This window comes from Amblyomma americanum, chromosome 7 (genome assembly GCF_052857255.1).
Source record: "Amblyomma americanum isolate KBUSLIRL-KWMA chromosome 7, ASM5285725v1, whole genome shotgun sequence".
Classification (NCBI taxonomy): Eukaryota; Metazoa; Arthropoda; class Arachnida; order Ixodida; family Ixodidae; genus Amblyomma; species Amblyomma americanum.
In genome coordinates this window covers 92,545,377-92,562,884 of record NC_135503.1, presented here as the reverse complement: position 1 = coordinate 92,562,884, position 17,508 = coordinate 92,545,377, and the positions used below count along the sequence as shown (strand labels likewise).

Below are 17,508 nucleotides of genomic sequence, written 5' to 3'. Positions count from 1 at the left end.
AACTCCACGCTGTTGCCGCAGGAAGATTCACAGGAGAATTTTAAACCAACTTCAATGACTTCAATAGACGCGAGGAGTCCTACAGCTACGTCATTCAGAGAAAAATCATGAGCTTTGTCATAGATTGCCAAGAAATCGCAGAAATATCTAGTGTTGCTGTGCTGGGTTTAGCGTTCCGAAACGACGCATGGGCTGTGAAGGACGCTGTAGGGAGGGGTTCTGGATTATTTTGTACCATTTCAGGTCCTTTAACAATCGCTGACATCGCACAGCAATGGGGCGCTTTTTTCCTTTCGGGTCCATGAAAATGCAGCTGTCACAGCAGGGAGTCCATCCCACGATATTGAGATTAGCAGTCCAACACCAAATACCCATCTAAAAATCTCTTTAGCATGCGGATGTTTTAGGTGAGAACATATGTCAGCACGCCCCCACTGTAGTTTAAAGAAAGAATTGGCGTTCTTGGCGGACAGCGATTAACTTTGACGTCACAAACACTGAACGTATTTAAGCGTTGCCTTTTTACAAATAAAATCTGTAGGAAGGGCAGTGCCTGTTCTGTATTGTATGCCCCTCTCCTTGTAGTCTTTGTCTTTATCGGGCTGCGATAACTATACACCATCCTTCGTAACAAACTCGCACAATCTACCGCGCTATTGCAACCTATTCTTTGTACGCTGCGCTCTTTTTTTTCTGTCTAAGCTATGCACAGTCCGTCTATTTCCTCTGTGAAACAGCGCCGCCACCACTTGCCAGTGCAGCCTAATATTTTTCTGCATCAAGCAAGGTGCGGCTCCCCTTCATTTTTAAGCTAACCTTGGTGTTATATGACCATCCTGGGGTCACTAAAGACGGTTGTGCAAGATCTTCAAATCAGAATATTGGCTAATGCTAACATCTACAACACTGGCTACGCGTACACGTCTGCGAGAAAAAATACCCGTGCAACGCCTCAAGAAATTCCGCCGTTCACAAGAAGTTGGCTGCACAGCGCACAAAATTCATCCTGCAAAGGGAACTGCCATTCGTTCCACCACCAAAAACAACCCAGGTCTCAGCCAGCAAGGCCATCGTACTTCGCGACGCCGTTCTTTAGTTGAGACATGCGCCACAGTGGAGAAAGGGTAAAAGTTATCCTTTGAGCCCGCTTCAAGAAACCATTAACTACTAGGCCAATGTGCCTCGCATCTCTGGAGAATGAAACGAACTAGACAGGGACAGAGTCATCAGCCATGGCGCCGATTCCGTGATAAAAAAAAACGTGAGTAGCAGTTCAAAACATCTTTCTCAGCATAAGAAAGTTGGCAGCTACCTAAAGTAGAACGACCTCAAGGGAGTCCAAACCGATAAAGAAGGAAGGTTTGTAGTGTTACGCAAGGAGAAACCTTTCAAACCATGATAACAAACTTCAACCTAACTAAACGCAAGAAAAAATCACGCAAATTTAACACTGATCTGGTTGCTGAAGTATGCACGCCTGGATTAAATCGGAAGTCTAGTAAAGAAAGATTAATGCGTGGGACTGAGAAGAGACCTGAGTGACTACAGAACATGCTAGAGACAATAGAACATGTTTTAGTGGCGTGTCCAGCATATATGCACATGGAAGACTCATGCTCGCATCTGCTTTGAGGTGATCGTTTCAAAACTGTACACGCAACGCGAGCGCTCCCAACGCTTTTAAGAGCGCTAGCTCTTATTTATCATGTTTGGAGATTTCGTGGGGTTCACTACCGGATGGAAGGATGGATGGAAGGTAGGAGCATCCCCTTTGAAACGGGGCAGTGGTTGTTGCCGCTATGCTCAGTTTTTTTTCCTTTATTTTTGCTTACTCTGCTGTAAGTTGTTAATACAATTCGCAATTTCCTTTAAAAAAAACGTCTTCCTACACTTTAAAACTTATGTCACCTCTCTGCTTTTGTGCCACCTATCCTCCAATCGCTTTTTGCTAATTTCCACCGCAGATTTATTTACATGACTATTGTCATCTCTAAACCCTAAAGCCTCAGGAAGAGTGACTGTGCCTGCATCGACATCGAGATGGATACCATCGCATTTTAGGATGAGGTGTTCTATTGTTTCTACAGATTTACCACACACAGCACACGTGTCATCATCTTCGCAAAATTTTTTTTCTGTAGCTGTGCGTTCTAAGACACCCTGACCTAGCTTCCAAGAGGAGGGCACTGCTTCTTGAGTTATCATAAAATGTTTCGTTCCTGATCTGCCTTTTCCAGCATCGATATAGTTCTACACTATGCTTCTTTCCCATTGAATCTATCCAATTTTTACCTTCGACGTTTTTAACCGGTCGTTTAATGTTCTTTCTTTCTCCTTCCTCGTCTCTGGCAAACTTACTGGCCAGCTTTCTAGTTCGTTTCCGCCACTGTGTGTCAATGCTCTTTCTGTACCGGTATTTAAATACCTTAGCTTCCCACCGGTGATCATACAATTTCCTCAGGCGTTCTTCGTATAGTACTTTACTCTCAGCTTCTCATGCTTCGAACGTTGCCCAGCCCATATCCCCCTGTACTGCCTCGTTCGTGGTTTTCCCGTGGGCACCTAGTGCTAATCTTCCGACAGTTCTTTGATTTACTTCTAATCGCGTCTGAACTTCAGCCCTTAAGCATAGAACCGCATTCCCGAAAGTAAGCCCTGGTACCATTATTCCTTTCCAAATACCTCTGAGGACTTCATACCTGTTGTACCCCCACAATGCCCTATGTTTCATTATCCCGGCATCTCTTCGCCCTATTGCTATGAGAGACTGTTCGTGTTTTTCCGTGTACATATGCCCGTTGTTTACCCATACCCCGAGATATTTGTATTCGCCCACTCGGGGTATTTCATGGCCTTGTATTGTAAGCTCCTGATCAGTTGTGCTGTTGAAAACCATCACACCTTACTTAGTTGAGCTAATACTGAAACCTAGACTGTCTCTTTCGTCTCCACAGCAATTAACCAGAGTTTGAAAATATTCCTGGCTATCTGCTAACAGTACAATATCGTCCGCATACATTAAACCCGGTAGTCGTTGCTCAACATCCTTTCCGCCTAATGTGTATGACGGATCATAACCTAGATTGCTTCCTTGTAGCCTTCTTTCCATACTTATTATATAAAGCATGAACAGCAGCGGTGATAGAGGACAACCTTGCCCTAATACTTTGTGTATCTGGACAGTTGTTGTACTCTTAATTCCTTCCCATGTTACTTCAACTTCCTTTTCTCGATATATTTCCTGTAGAAAATTAATTACCTCATGACTGACACCTTCGCCTTTTAATATGTTCCACAGGAGTTCCCTGTTCAGGTTGTCGTATGCACCGCTTACGTCCAAGAAGGCTAAATACAGAGGTCTGTTTTCCGCCTTAGCTATTTCTATGCACTGGGTAAGCACGAACATGATGATTATGATTATGGATTTTTATGGCGCAAGGGCATATAAGGCCAAAGAGCGCCATGACACAAGGTATTTTTATTTTTTCTCAAGGTGGGATCAAGGACCCGTTTTCCAAGCATTTCACCCTAAATAAGCCGAGCACCAGACCAGGGGAAAGCTTGTACCCATTGTATCACCGGTGGGTACCCGGCGGCACTGGGGATCGAACCCCGCACCTCCCGCATGCGAGGCGGATGCTCAACCACTTGGCCACCGCTGCGGTCGGTAAGCACGAACAGGCAATCATCTAAGCGCCTACCACTTCTGAACCCGTTCTGAAGTTCTCCGAGTTTACTATTACCTTCTACCCATGACCGCATTTTATTTTCACCACTTGCATCGCCAGCCTGTATGTAACTGATGTTATCGTAATCGATCGGAAGGATTTTATGTTCGTCTTATTGCCTTTTCCTTTATGAATCAAATTCATTTTACTCTGTTTCCAGCTGTGCGGAATTTGCTGATTCGTTATGACTGCCTCCAATACTTTTATCAGCGTTTCCTTGCCTCTTGGGCCAAGTTCATTAATTAGCTTGATTGGAATTTGGTCGATCCCTGCTGACGTACATCTTGGAATATTTGCTTCCGCCTTTTTCCAGTTAAGATTCGTCAGTTCCACGGTGTTTTCTATTGTGCGTTCCTGTGTTGCTCTCTCATTTGGGGTGATTACTCTATCGTCTTTCTTAAATGACTCAGCTATAACTGATGAAATGTAGTTCACAGCGTCATCTCCCTCTAAACATTTTCCTTCGGCATCGTGAATCTGTTCCTGCTTTCTGTGATTCGCTTTGCCCAGCCAGCTTATATGGTTCCAGAATTTTCTTGGCCCCCCTTTAGTTGCATCGCGAACTTCAGCCAGCCAGCGATCAGAGGACTGCTTTATTTTAGCCTGGACGAGGACCTGCAATTGCTGTTTCGTTTGTCGATAAGATTCCCATTTTCGGCCTATTTCCTGTTCAGATAACTGTGCCCTCTTTGCTTCTCTATGTTCCCGTGATGCCAACCGTCGTTGTTCGATGGCCTCCCTAATTTCCTTATTCCACCAACTTCGTGGCTTCCTCTTTCCTCTCCAGCGGTTTACTCCGTTTACTTGTTTTATTTTTGTACTAATGAGGAGTTATAACTTATTATAATCCCACTTTTCCATGGGATGTGTCTCTATTGCTTCCTCTATGCACGCCGCTGTTTGCGCTATTTGTTCGTCATTTTATTTTCCGCACTCTTTTTGACTGCCCTTCATTTCTCTTTTGAGCAGGGCTCCAAACTGTAGACTAATACGCTTATGATCACTACCGAGGCTGTACTTCCCCTCTTCGTCTATTGCCATCATTGCGAGCTTGCTATTCATCCCCTGCGAGATTAAGCAGTAGTCAATGGTCGTTTGCCTGTTACGCGATTCCCACGTGATTTGTCCCTCACACTTAGTTTCTCTATTTACAATAACTAGGTTGTTTCGCTCACAGAAGTCTAGCATCAACTTCCTGTTATAATCTGTGTATCCATCCAGATCCTCGATGTGACCATTCATGTCTTCCAATAGAATTATATTGGCGCCTTCTCCAAACTGCTTTATATCGTCAATGAGACACTTAACTAGATCTGTGTTCTCTTGCCTGCATTTGTCCCCTGCCCCTAAATAAACTACTCCTAGCCATGTCCTTTTACCGGCAATTGTACCCGATGCCCAGATATGTTCTTTGCAAGTTGATTTTATTCTTTGCCAATTTGTTCCTTGATGTATCAGCATACCTACTCCTCCTCCCTTCCTCTGTGTTGTTGTTCTGTTGCTCCCTTCCCAGACGTAGCCATCAAAAAATGGTGGGTCATCTAGATCCCTGAGATGTGTCTCGCATAACGCGTATACACCTACTTCTTCGCCCTTCAACTGCTGTTCTATCTCTAACCACTTCGCTCTCTTTCTACCGCCTGGCATGTTTATGTACCTGATCCTAGTGTTAAATTTCTTTTTTGTAGCTTTCTTCCGGGACCTCTTAGTGGCCATTTTATTGGCGTCAGCCTTCATTGCTACACTTTCTACTTTGCTTCTACCTACCCCTATGCCCTGAGCCGCAGTGGACCCCCTAAAAAAAGCTACTGCCCGGCCTGCCAGGCGCCACCCGATCTCGGCTCCTAGCCTTCTATTAAAGTGGATGCCATCTCGTGTAAAGCCTCCGACAAAGCCGGCTCTATGCCCTTCCCTGTTTATGTCTGCCACTTCAAAGCCTTTCTCCTGGCTTAACTTCCATATCTCCCGATTAACAGCCACAACGTCCTTGGCAATTTCTCCATTCCGTCCTTGCACTTCCGGCACTGTGCACACAACGGTCTGTGCTATCTTGCTGTGCTATCGCCCTTAAATCGTCAACTCCCTCCGCTAATCTTTCCACTACTTTGCGGCTTCACCATTCAAGACATCATTTAGTCCCGCCGCTACCACTACCAAATTGCGCTCTTCAACATTCTTAGAAAGTTCATTTTTTGTTTCTCTCAGTACTGCGTCCATTTTCTTGCCTGGGAATGCCCCGACGGGGGCGCAACCTGGCGGCAAAACTCGACAACGGGTAGACGTGCATCATAATTTTTCTGATAGATGGCGCTAGGCGTCGATCGCTTTGCTAGGTGGAAAAGTTCGTTTACTTTTCCCAACCGCTCAGGGATTTCTTCACTGGCCCCGCTGGATGCGGAAATACTTTCGTTTTACGCAAGGGCGATAAAGCTAACGCTCGTTACTTCAACGTCTTCCAGACGGTGGCGGCCTTTTTTTTTTTAAGCGACACAAACATTGGCTAGCGTTTGCAATGTTAGAAAATGTGCCAAGTTTTTTCACGTATTTTTTCACCTGCCTCCTCCCATCGTCATCATCCTCCATCATGACCCTTTTTTTTTTCTCCTCTTTCCGTTCCCCAGTGCAGAGTAGCAGGCCCGATATTTGTTTTTCAGGCCAACCTCTCTGCCTTTCCCGTCAATAAACCCACCCCTCTCTCTCTATTAAAGAAATCTGCAACGGGATACCGCGGGTTCGATCCCGGCAGCGGCGGTCTAATTTCGATGTAGGCGAAATTATAGATGCTCGTGTACTGTGCGATGTCAGTGCACGTTAAAGAACCGCAGGTGGTCGAAATTTCCGCAGCCCTTCACTACGGCCTCCCTCATAGCCTGAGTCGCTTTGGGACGTTAAACCCCCATAAACCAAACCAAAGCAAACTAAACGGAATACCTAGGAGAATTTTTATCTTTTGAGACACACAAGCCAAATTGCCCTTTTCAAGCCACAGTCTCGGAAAAGAATAGCTGGCAGTTTTCAGTAGGACATCACGTGCCACGACAACTGACAAGGCTGAAGATTGAAGACGCTTTCCTTGCCAGAATTGTCGCGCTAGGGCGTACACGCACTCAGGTAAAACATCAGCACAATAACTATTGCCATGACAGGGTTCTCAGTTGGTGTGGAATTATATTGCTTATCGGCAACAGATTGATAAAGATAAGATGGGAGAGGAGGTAAACCATAGTCTATGAGGGTAACAGAGTAATTACGTCCACATCTCAATCACACAAAAGCTTAATACTACACACACGTGGAAGTGTCCCGTCAGAGATCTATGCAGGCGGCGAGCGAGTTCAGCGTACAGCTGCACATGAACAATTTACACAGTGCGCGCGTGTGTCGTGCCCTGTCATAGTTTATCATGCTCGCGGTTCACTGTTCCCCAGAAGCCGGAGTGGTGCTGAGGGCATTAACTCCAGTTAGCCCTGACGCTGTTGCACGTTTCCGGGGAAGCATATTTAACTGACACTGCGGGCGGCATTGATGCAGTTGACTGAGCAATAAATTCGTGTTCCCATGGACACACAATATCTGTTCGCACGGAAATGGGCCCGGCACCCGCCTTAACCACTGTGCAGTATGTTATACTCTCTGTCGGGGGCGGTTGAACGTATGGCACGTGATGTCGATTTTATATCCATTTTATCTACGCTGTTTCAAGAAAATAACAGCAGAAATGAATGGGTAAACAAGAGAGCAAGCCTCGCCACTATGAAATAGACTCTCACCTCGATATATGATTTATGACAAAAATATATGGTGCTCTGCGAAGAAAAAAAGCTGGAGTTTCCTGTTGTCTAAGGTGTTAGGCGGAAAGCAAGTGCACTTATCTAGTGGTGTCTAGAAACACGCAATGATAACACTTCTCGCGTCACTGTAAAGTCTACAATGGTCGTTTTAGAGAAACAAGAATAGAGGCATAAAAATCTTGATGGGACACTGAGGGCAGCTCCGCCCAATTTTAATTCTTAATAAACAATTTACTGTTCTGCTCACTCTGGCAAGGTTGCTGGTTCTTGGGCAGCAAAAACGCATTTATCGCTAAGAAAAATGAATTTAGAAACGGAGTATTTTCTCTGCCACCATTATATTGAACTCGCAGTGTGAAGACCTAGACCATGTAATCACGGTCTGAAAGTGAATTGCAGGGTAGACTCACCCTAGAGATCCGCGCACAAAAATAGGTATTGACGCCATCGCAGTATGCTTGTAAAAACGGTCCGGTGCAGGCCACACTTGCATCGTAATTTCTGGTCTCTTCTAGGTTTTTACTTACCCAAATGTGCATTGAGAGTAGTGGCTTTATAGAACGCGGTAGTCTAGCGGTACTGTTCAATTTAAATTTGTCCTCAATATGTATTTAATTCATTATGTTGGTAAACTTAACCAAATGTACACGAATGATGTTCCTCATCCGCATCACACGGGCATGACAACAATATGATTGTGAGCAGAGCGAATTGCAGTTGAGCCCGGACGTATCGAAGCCGGATATTTATGATTATTTTCTCTAGCGAACCCACAGATTATCGCCCTGAAAATCCTACGTAAATGTATAGAAAATTTTCTCTTTATGTCTAACTGCAATTTCGCCGCTCCTTCGATATATGGAACTGCATGACGCTCTTTAAAGTGGCGCTTCTCTTAAAGGGACACTGAGAATAAACTGAAGCTCGCCTGTATCGACAGATTACCAGCTCCTAGCCACAAAAATAAAAACATCCTTAATGAAAACAAAGCTCTAGTAAGGTAGAAAAGAGCAAAAATTTAAATACAAGTACCGCCACCACAGCCAATCTCGCACGTACAGTATGGTACACTGTTAAAGGGAACATGCGGTCGCGTGAAGTTGACTTTCCGCGAGGCGCTGCTGCGAAAAGCCGGAAAGAATGCCGAGCTGATTATGGTCCGGACTTTTTTTCGGCATTCTGTCCCCGTGCATGGATCTCATTTTTCTCACCCACAACGCATCGATTACCTCTTCTCGCTGCTGAATTGGCTTTTTCCATTCTGTGGTCGCGTTTCGTGCGAAATAAGCAGCGTTTTCACCGGACTAGATTATCCACGTGTAAGCGACTTGGTTCATATGTCACTAAACATGTACAGTACACGTTGAGTGGCACATGAACCAAGCCACTCCCACGTAGATAATCCAGTCCGGAGAAAATATTGCTTATTTCGCACGAAACGCGACCAAAGAATGGAAAAAGCCAATTCAGCAGCGAGAAGAGGTAATCGATGCGTTGTGGGTGAGAAAAATGAGATCCATGCACGGGGACAGAATGCCGAAAAAAAAGTCCGGACCATAATCAGCTCGGCATTCTTTCCGGCTTTTCGCAGCAGGGCCTCGCGGAAAGTCAACTTCACGCGACCGCATGTTCCCTTTAACAGTGTACCATACTGTACAATTGCGATGACGAAATACCGAAAAACAGCGTTAATATCTGAGGCTGACAAACGTGCATGAAGGTAACGCATTTGAATACTAAATTATGGTTTGTGTTGAAACCGCTAGAGCAGTTTTACCGCACGAGGAAGACGAAAAAAAAAGACAACCTGAATGTTGGAAGCCAAAGAAAACCGATGTATATATACTTGACGGAGCAACAGGCGGCCAGCTGAGTTTCGGCAGGCCTTGTTGCTTCGCGGCTGTGCGCTTTGCGTTCCCGCGTGGTATCGTTTTCTGACGCACCTCTATTTACAAGCGGAGCAGCAGAGGAACTCCATCAGCCCCTCCAAGTGCTCGACGGACTAAGTTTATGCTTCGGCACGCACCTGCGACGAGGAACCCACAGGTGAGCCTCCACGCCAGCAAATGCACCACTCAGCGTGTTCGTGTCATCCACGTACCAATCCCAAGAAGCTTGGCTGCATAACCAGTAATACGAGGACTGTTATTACAGAACTGAAATATGTTCGTACGTACTAGTCTGTACTCATAAGTCGTGGCGGTGACTCGGCGGTGCGAGCTGCCGCGCTGCTAGATTGAACTGCTGCTGACACTCCCGCCTCCTCGGCGCTCGGACTACACTGCCAGACCCGTCGCCTCAGCTCTTGAAGGCATCATCGCACGCTTTTTCGGGATGAGGTCGCTGACCTGCCGTCCTGAGTTCTTTGTGAGAACTTCACTGCCGAGATCGGGAACGGGATCCATCGCAATGCTGGTGGAAACGTAAACGAAACAGCGACGGCTGATAAACGTCTTCAACGCCCAGCCGGCCGGCTGTAGTTTTCATTTCGACTGTTGCTAGGCCGCACCGCTCCATGCCAGCAATCAGGCAGTCGCAATCATGGGTCGACCCGCCGCGGTGGCTCAGTGGTTAGGGTGCTCGACTACTGATCCGGAGTTCCCGGGTTCGAACCCGACCGCGGCGGCTGCGTTTTTATGGAGGAAAAACGCTAAGGCGCCCGTGTGCTGTGCGATGTCAGTGCACGTTAAAGATCCCCAGGTGGTCGAAATTATTCCGGAGCCCTCCACTACGGCACCTCTTCTTCCTTTCCTCTTTCACTCCCTCCTTTATCCCTTCCCTTACGGCGCGGTTCAGGTGTCCAGCGATATATGAGACAGATACTGCGCCATTTCCTTTCCCCAAAAACCAATTAATTAATTAATTAATTAATTATTCATGGGTCGGCAGCGCGGCCTTGGGTACCTAATGGCAGCCCATGCTCTGTGAAACCTCGTGCCGAGTGAATGTGGCATGTGCCTGAGGGTAGCTTCCAGTAACTTGCACTTAATTTTTTGCGCCACATCGCTCTCATGCGATGAAGGCAGCCTATCTAAATCCTAACGGCTGCCCTCGCATGGCGTGCTGTGCTTACCAAAGGAGTGGTTATTCTATTTATAGCGTACTGGTAATAATGAGTCACTGACGCGTTGGAAATCATCGACCATAAAGAGCTCGATGCGAAGCAGGTTAGGCCTAGCCATGGCCATTGAAAGCGTCGTGTTTGGAAACAAAGGTTACGCTGCAGTCGGCTGCCGCTCTTAATCCATCGCACTCCACCAAAATCCACCTTTAATCAATATCAGTCCACCGTGATCGAACTTAATATGTCCTCATTGAACTTAATTAAATGTAATCCACTCCTAATCCAACAAAGTCCAACTTAATTTTACGTAACCCACTCTTAATCCACCGCAATTCTCCAGAATGCATCCGTAAAATACTACAATTCACCCGACTGTAAACGTAATCCGCTCTTAAACCTCCGCAATCCACTATAATCCAAGTTAATCCGCACTACTGGGACTTAGTCCAATGCAATCCATTCTTCATCCGCCACAATACACTGTAATGCAACTTAAGTGAACATAATGCACTCTTGATCCACAGAAATCCGCCAGAATTTACAAAAAATTTATTACAATTCACCGAAATGCAAGTTAATCCACCCTAATGTAACTTAATCGACTTTAATACAATTTTATCCACCCTACTGCAACTAAATCTAATATAATCACCTCTTAATCCAATGCAATCACCCAAAATTTACCCCGTGATCTGCCACAATCTATTGCAATCTTAATCCTATGTAATGCACACTTACTCCACCAGATTCAGCTGGAATCTAGCCACAAACCCTAACAACCAGCCGCCATCTAAGTAAATCCTACTTAATCCATTCGGCCCATGTCTTCGAGCACAAAAGAGGTGACCTGTACGCGTATTTGCAGCGGTTTGAACGGACAGCTCTAGGACAAGGCTGGAAGCGGACTGAGTGGGCGACGGCATTGAGCATGTGTTTGGTAGAGGAAGCGTTGAATTTGCTCGGGAGGATGCTTGCCAGTGAATCAGTGGATTATGATAAAGTCATAAAAGCCCTTCCCCAAAGATTCAGATTAACGGGAGATGGTGTTCGTGAAAGGTTTCGCTGTGCCAAACCCGAGGATTCAGAAAGGGCCAGTTTTCCTGTCGGCTCGCCAATAATTTCGACAGGTGGCTAGATGTGTCCAAAACAGAAAAAGAAATTGACGACACTTAAGACTACTTACGTGTGAGAATACGAAAGCATAACTTTTCTTGGGTGTATGGACAACCGCGCAAGCACATACCCCCCCCCCCCCCCCCCCCACATACACACACTTGTGCGTGTGTCACCACCCGGAACACTATGACGAACGGTGGCATCAATTTAGATATGAAAATTGGTTTTTGAGGCAAGGAAATGACGCAGTAACTGTCTCACATCGCAGCTGACACCTCACCGCCCCTTAAGGGATGAAGTAAAGAGTCTAGGAAGGCATATACAATTGAAGGTGCATATGTCGTCGGTTCGAATCCCTGTCGCAAGCTACCCTCCAACTTGACTAGCACATGGATGCTCTATGCAACGAGAAAGTGTGACATCACCCGGAACGCTGTACGACAAACGGCTGCGTCTCAGTGTTCGTACGAATGTTGTCGGGAAAACTGACGCCATATGGAGGTCGGCCAGTGGTGGTTATGTATAATCAAATGACATGTATATGATAGTCTGAATTCGCACTGCTCGGCTTGCTATGTGCGGCACATGCTGCTTGATGACTGACCTTGTCTTTCTTGCTATCGCTGGGATTTCTTGTACCATTTGCGGGAACACACACACGCCGCTGGCTTTTCTCGTAATGCGGCTAGTAACTCTTTCGCATTAAAACTTGTGAAGGTGTACGTCATAGGCTGGTCACAGAGCAGTTGTCATGTTGCAGCCAAAGCTTGCAGTATTTTTGAAGGATAGTTGGGCTCCCTACCTAGAAGATTTTGCCGATTTTGCGGAGCACTCGGTAGCGCAGTTAACGAAACATCTTCAATAGGCGACGCAGAAGTGCTATGATGCAAAATCGGGCTATAACGCGCTGTAGTAACGCGCACACGCAGTGCTATCTCAGCTGTGACACATGGAAGTTAATTCACGCTGAGGTTAGAGTTTTGCTTCAACGCGATAGCGTTATGGAGCTCGTGTCGCAGAAAAGCCGGTGTCGTCAGCGTCGGCGGCGCTGACGGCGTTGTAAAATGAGAACCTACAAATAAAAAAATCTTGTGGAGATACGGGGAATCGAACCCAGGTCATTCAGATTGCGAGGCGAGCATGCGCAGAACACGCTCCGAAAGCTCTTTTTTGTCTTTATTTAATTATTTTATTTTATTTGCGAATACTGCAGGCCCTTCTCGGGCCCATGCAGGAGTGAATACAAGGCACAAAAAAAAATTACAATGGCGCATCGAACAAGGGAGACAGGTATATGCACAATACATAATACAATTTCATCAGTACAGAAGCATCACGGTGAGAATATTGGATGAAGGCGATTAAAATGTTGTAAGAAAGATTCGACTGTGCTGCAGTTCACAACAGTGGATGGTAGTTTATTCCAGTAGTGGATAGCTGAAGGGAACAAGGAATATTTGTGAACATTAATGTGGCTTATGGGTTGACGAAGTGCTTTCGTATTGTTAGTCTTTATTGCTGTTTTGTGACCGTGAAATTAACGCACCGACCGATTCGGCCGACGGCAGAGAAGCAACCCAGTTGGAAAGGTGGGCCACTTATGTCACGTGACCCTGTGGCGTCGTAACAGCCTTCGCAGCGGATTGTGACCAAACTGCGCAGCGTGGCGAGCGGCAGCTAAATTAATCATTGGTCGCGAGAGGTTGCTCGAGGAGAGCAACTTGGGTCACAGAGGCCCTACCCGTGGTGTCACCTGCCATCGTATCACTGCCGGCGCAGTGATACGAGGACTCCCAGGGATCTATGAATATAAAGTAGGGAATGACGAATTCCGCATATATGGGACTAAACCCCATTTGCGCTATCGCTTCATACCCTTAAGGCTGAGCTTAAATGTCCCCTCCAGATTTAGTGCGAGAGCACAACTTAAGACGGTTCTAACCAAGAATCTTGTGCGAAACCTCGTAGTAACTCGGGTAAGCTCGGGTTAGCTCTGATTAGCGTCGCGCAAGCTGCAGCCGATGGGAGGAAGCTCGGTTAAATCCGGAGGAGATCCGCGCCAGCTGTAGCCAATGGGAGGAGCGTGTTGCTGCCGCTGAGTGGAGAGAGGGTGTGAAGATGACGAGCGATAAACACCTTTGCGTGCACATGCAGACGCTAGAAAGAAGAGGCGCAGAGTGAACACATATGCTTTTGCACATCTCGTTTTAACTACGTTAAACCCCCTGTACTACTTTTTTTATTCTCTTCACTGTGAAAAATGACCGGGTTAGAAACAAAACGGGAGTGTTGTGCGTCATTACATTTCTTCATTTTCTGGACAATGGCCTGGACAGCGCAATGTACGTAATGAGGAAACGAAGAAGCACTTGAAATTCGGACTTTTGCTGGAAATGACGTGGTGATGCAGCGACGGCCGATGCACCTGTACTAGGCACATTTGCGTGTGCGCTTCGTGACATTCGTGTGGCAGAACGTTTCATTCGGTTAAAATACGTACCTTAATGCAGTGTGCATAACGCAGCTTTTTCTTGCGATTTTTGAGGAAATTTCACGGCACTGGAACACCAAACTGATTTCTTGACAGTGCTCGTGCATACAGGTCTCCTCACCTTACAAGCCGGGAAAAAGGGTGGCATTGAAACACGACAAAAATATCACCGTTTCAGGCGCACACGGCTAAACACACAAAAAATTGACGCCAAAAACGTGAAAGCAAAATTCTCACGAGAAGGCTTTAATATATATGGTTCCAGTACAGAGAAGGCTGCGAAAATAGACAAGACGCTGTCTTCTGGCCATGGCCTTTCTTTAGTTTCAATTCTGGCATTTTCATAGCTGCAACATTTCTTCTCAAGTGCAAGAGCTGCGCGTCTATTGCTGAGTCAGATGTGTCTACGTAGTAGGAACAATATCGGCATCATCATATATCACACCCCCTTTTTTTGCACTGCAAGCTCAAAATACCAATCGCTGGGTTTGGGGTGTACTGGTTGAGGCAATTACGAAGCACGTGGCAAGGCGCAAATCTACAGCAGTAGTTTGCGCAAGCATCACGAATAGTTGCTAGTAGCGAACAGTATACTTTATAATCAACCTGACTGCTGTAGACATCCTCAACTTGGCCTTACGGTTGGTTGAAGCGGCGAGCTACACTCAACACGACACACCTTTGTCCTGACGGGGGCACAACTGGTCGGCAATGGGTGACGACAGAACTAGCAAGAACGCTGCACCTAAAGCGATTATTATTGTTTCACTTCCATTCTAAATCTGCATTGCAAGAGTTCTTGATAGTTATTTAGTATGGCAATAATATTTGTGCGCCATAAATCGTGATGTACTTTCCAAACATGGTCCACATCCCTTGCTGTGAAATAATGTAGCGGAGCCCTTAACGAAATTCGTCGCAGTGCGTTGTACCAGTTGTTCCAAAGGACTCGCGTACAATAGTAAGCAATAGTGCTCTTACGGCGAAGTAATTTCACCTAGATGCCTAGAGGCCACACTTAAAGTATAAAAGATAATTTTACGTCAACTACCCATTAGAACGCACGTCGCGACACACGCAGCACACGATTTGGGGCCCCTCTTGGTCCCACGTGGGCAAGTGGGGCTGCGGCAACCCCTCCAATTCCTACGTCGACCCTTGATGGGGATTAAGTGGGCAAGCCCAACTTGGGCTTGCCCCTGTTGATTGTACATGTCCCATATCGGTGTTGCTAAGGCTAACTCAGTGCACTTTCCTTCATTTATCCCACATTGGTTCTTTGTAGGGAACTTGAGGGCAGATGCGGCGCAAATGTAGGCTCTATGTGAGAAAAACTTCCTCAAGTCGAAATGGGACTGCCCACAGTAAAGCGCTGTGGGTTTCTCATCGGCTGCAGCGGGGCAGGAAAACGGGCGTGCCCGCCTGCTGCCAACAGCGGTCTCTTGCGGCTATTTGAAGGCAGGTGCAAAATATATCAATCTCTCTGTAGAGAAACCCTTAGGGGCTGCCCACGGAAAACCGCTGCAGTTCCCACATAAACCGGGGCTGTAAAAGGCGCGTGCCCGCATGCTGCCTATATCAGTCTTGTCGGCGATTTGATGGCTAATGAAACATAAATGCGCGCTCTATGTTCGAGAAAAAGCGGCAAGCCCAAATGGGGCTGCCGATGTAATGCCGTAGTCAGTCCTATACATTGGCCTTAGGTGGGTACACACATCGATGTGCCTACGTGCTATCATGCATGCCTGCTTTCATTTCGATAATTTGTATTATGTATGCTTCTAATTGCTCTTCAAGTTATTTATATAAAAGTTCTGGGCATCTTTACTCGCTTGCCAAAATTAATAGGTTATAAATCCTGCACTTATGTAAATTGTAAAAAAATAACTAGAACATACTCAGAAATAATTTTGCTAGCTTACTAGGCTGCGATCAGCTACCTGCGGGTCTCCAAATAATTGTATTTCCAAACATACACACATGGGCTGCCTGTAGTATGCCCGACATGCAGTCGGCTCGGGCTGTTCACATTACCCACATCACTAGCATTTTGGGCTGCTTGCATCAGCCTAGCATATAAAAATTTGAAAAAATTAATGTTTGGTCTTTGGGCCTGAGGGTTCGATGACAGGAACTGGATCTGGGCCTGCCCCCAAACTGCCCACATCCGGCCCCTGTGGGGAAAATGAGGCTAAGCCCAAATTGGGCTTGCCCGTGTAGAACCGGCATCGGTCCTATTCCGGTATTGAACCTATTTTACGTCCTCAGTGGCAGCCCACGTCTCTCTAAAGTACGACCACTGGGGGCGCTGGGTGGGTTTCCCGCATAGCGCAATGTGGGCTAAATGAGGTCAGCCCCACATAGGCTCCTTACATCGGTCCCAAATGGGATCGATCGGGATGTTTGCGGGCAGCCCACTAGAGGCCCATGTAGGCCCCCGTTGCAGAACCCCCATTGAGACCACAGTAGCTAGTCTGCATTGCCCACATCGGACCCACGGGGGCCCAATTTGTAGCCCACTTTGTGCTACTGCGGGACGGATAAGAAACAGCAGTGACTACTATAAGCCAACACCAAGCGCGTCTTTGTTTCTCTACTGACTAACAAGACTCAAAATACAGAATTCTGTATAATCAGAAACACAAAAAGGACGTGCCAAAACTGCTGACGTTGACACGTCGACACTAAAACTTTCTCATTGTTGCCAAACCATGAAATTGGCTCAGCCATATGGCTTCGAGAGTTCGGTTAGACGCGAAAGAACAACGACGCATCTCTCATGCAGCAAAAGACTGCACACGGTAAGTTCGTCGAAACGCAGCCAAAACGGCTATGAACAAAGCAGGCGACGGCCGCACAATGCGAATGGCTAATTAGGAACTGTTCGTTTGGAAGTGTCTGCGGTGCATGGGACGGAAGAAGTTGAGCATTGATTTGATCAACGTATCACGAGACATGAAATTCGTTGTTTACAAGTCGGCAATGTGCGGCATTTTACAAAGAAATGGAGTTCACCTACCAAATCTGCATTTTCGGATGTATGGAGTGGCGTTGTGGAGGACCCCGGTTCGAGTTTCAGCGCTTGTCGCTGTTAAGCGGACCCGGTAGTTATTGCACGTGCCCAATTTAACATTTCGTGCTTGTCGGAGAGGCTGGTATTGTTGTCCCGCATTTGACGCGTTCTCAGTGGCAGAACGCCCATTTCAACCTCAGTGGGCCTTGTAATACTTACGCATATGTGAAACAGGTGTGTCAGACACGGAACTAGTCCAGGGTCACCTGTACCAACCGTCAGGCATAGAAAATATCAAAGCTACA

At 46.5% G+C, this 17,508-nt stretch overlaps 1 protein-coding gene across 1 annotated transcript in view; it reads right to left on the bottom strand.

The window, feature by feature from the left end:
* The window catches only part of LOC144097333 (thromboxane-A synthase-like), an 83,821-nt gene extending 66,525 nt beyond the window's left edge, over window positions 1-17,296 (bottom strand). The window contains exon 1 of the mRNA XM_077630075.1: window positions 17,210-17,296. Within this exon, the coding sequence (XP_077486201.1) occupies window positions 17,210-17,220 (11 nt within the window). The 5' untranslated portion in view covers window positions 17,221-17,296. The remainder of the gene's footprint in view (window positions 1-17,209) is intronic.
* Between the last annotated feature and the right edge of the window lie 212 nt (window positions 17,297-17,508).